General features: G+C 42.2%; 2 protein-coding genes across 2 annotated transcripts; both read right to left on the bottom strand.

The window, feature by feature from the left end:
• Window positions 1-644: 644 nt before the first annotated feature.
• Window positions 645-1,056, bottom strand: LOC134328926 (histone H3). The gene has a single exon (XM_063010168.1). The coding sequence runs from the start codon at window positions 1,054-1,056 to the stop codon at window positions 646-648; it is 411 nt and encodes a 136-aa protein (XP_062866238.1). The 3' UTR covers window position 645.
• Window positions 1,057-1,729: 673 nt separating this feature from the next.
• LOC134329000 (histone H2A-like) lies at window positions 1,730-2,116 on the bottom strand. Its single transcript, XM_063010239.1, has one exon. The coding sequence runs from the start codon at window positions 2,114-2,116 to the stop codon at window positions 1,730-1,732; it is 387 nt and encodes a 128-aa protein (XP_062866309.1).
• Window positions 2,117-2,120: the final 4 nt, after the last annotated feature.

Below are 2,120 nucleotides of genomic sequence, written 5' to 3'. Positions count from 1 at the left end.
TACATACAGAGAAGAAAACACATACATACTCATACACACAGATTTAGTTTGTGTTGTCACATTTTAACCACGAGATGGGAGCCACGCTCCACTAATTGATTCTCCATAACATTATAATTACAGCTACTAGTACTATTACTGCCTATAATACTATTACAACAATGTATAATAGAAATAATGCATTATTATGAGTAATTATGATTATTTACAGTTAATATTTTACAATATGTTCAAAATTGTAATTGCTGTGTTAATTACCTATAATAGTATTTTATTATTGACATTAATACATTATTCTGAATAATAATTTACTCTACTACTCATAACGACTATATTACTCGTACTAACTTAATGCTTAACAGAACCCCGTAAACATACACACTATAAAAATTATCAATCAGTATGTTATAATACAATATTATAATTATGTGTTATAAGACGCCACCTGACAATCTTTAATCTGCTGTACTTATGTAAACCGTTTTTACTATTTATAACTGATAAACATAATTAATTTATAACTCGGAACCGACACACGCACACGAATAAATAAAAGAAAATGTTATGAAAAGTGCCCATTTCAGTGGAAGCATGTAAGTGGCTCTTAAAAGAGCCTTTGGGGATAACTGGATGGAGTGGGTTCGTTTAAGCACGCTCTCCGCGAATACGGCGGGCCAGCTGGATGTCCTTAGGCATGATGGTCACTCTCTTGGCATGGATGGCGCACAGGTTGGTGTCCTCGAACAGACCGACCAGGTAAGCCTCACTGGCCTCCTGCAGAGCCATGACGGCAGAACTCTGGAAGCGCAGATCGGTCTTAAAGTCCTGAGCGATCTCTCTAACCAGGCGCTGGAAGGGCAGCTTGCGGATGAGCAGCTCAGTGGACTTCTGATAACGGCGGATTTCACGCAGAGCCACGGTACCTGGCCTGTAACGGTGAGGTTTCTTCACACCGCCAGTAGCCGGGGCGCTCTTGCGGGCAGCCTTAGTGGCGAGCTGCTTCCTCGGCGCCTTACCACCGGTGGATTTACGAGCGGTCTGCTTGGTTCTTGCCATCGCGTCTGGAACTCTGCACTTCACCAACTGTAGGACAGAATATGTTAACCCGCCCAACACGCTCTTTTTAAGTACCAGAGCCGCTCCGCGCTCATTGGGCGTCTTGATGAAGCTCTTTTTTCATTGGACGATCGTGCTTACGTCAAATGTCACTTACTGGTCGGCGTTCTGCCGCTGCCTCGTTTCAAAAAACAAAGTATTTCCTCCATGCTGTTGGCGGGATTTATAATACTTTCCATTGTTTCTTTGTGCTTTTAGAACACAGCTTACAATCGCATTTAAAGTATATACCTTTTAAAAAAATATATTGAATATTTCGTTCATTTTGCTTATTATTATTGTTGTTATTATTAGCATTATTAATATTTTTGTTCCATGTGCATTACACAAACACGTTTGTTGCACCACTTTTAATCGTCTATATTGTTGGTTTTGCTACTGCAAGTGATCTATAACTTGGCTAATGTATACATATATAGTGAAATATGTAAAGATAGATAAATGGTGAAAAAATAAGTCGTACATATTGATTTGTTAATTTTACCATGTCATAAATCATGTGGTTTATGCCGTGTGAGTCTATGAAACAATATTACATTTGTATTATTTACACTTTTTCTGTGGAAATGGGGGGCTCTTAAAAGAGCCTTTTGGTTAGAACACGAGAGCGACTTTACTTGGCCTTGGCTGCTTTCTCGGTCTTCTTGGGCAACAGAACAGCCTGGATGTTAGGCAGCACACCGCCCTGAGCGATGGTTACACCTCCAAGCAGTCTGTTCAACTCCTCGTCGTTACGCACGGCCAACTGCAGATGACGAGGGATGATACGAGACTTCTTGTTATCTCTGGCGGCGTTACCAGCCAACTCGAGGATCTCAGCGGTCAGATACTCCAGCACGGCAGCCAAGTAGACAGGAGCACCAGCTCCCACACGGTGGGCGTAATTACCCTTACGTAGCAGTCTGTGAACACGGCCCACAGGGAACTGAAGGCCGGCACGGGATGAGCGAGTCTTGGCCTTAGCCCGAGTCTTACCACCGGTCTTTCCTCGACCACTCATTTTG

The sequence above is a fragment of the Trichomycterus rosablanca genome, chromosome 15, assembly GCF_030014385.1.
Source record: "Trichomycterus rosablanca isolate fTriRos1 chromosome 15, fTriRos1.hap1, whole genome shotgun sequence".
NCBI classification, from domain to species: domain Eukaryota; kingdom Metazoa; phylum Chordata; class Actinopteri; order Siluriformes; family Trichomycteridae; genus Trichomycterus; species Trichomycterus rosablanca.
The sequence above is the reverse complement of the archived record's forward strand: the minus strand, read 5'-3'. Positions and strand labels throughout refer to the sequence as shown.

Bases quoted from the DNA above. Each gene is read 5' to 3' on its own strand.
- LOC134328926 (XM_063010168.1), bottom strand. From the start codon at position 1,056: ATGGCAAGAACCAAGCAGACCGCTCGTAAATCCACCGGTGGTAAGGCG.
- LOC134329000 (XM_063010239.1), bottom strand. From the start codon at position 2,116: ATGAGTGGTCGAGGAAAGACCGGTGGTAAGACTCGGGCTAAGGCCAAG.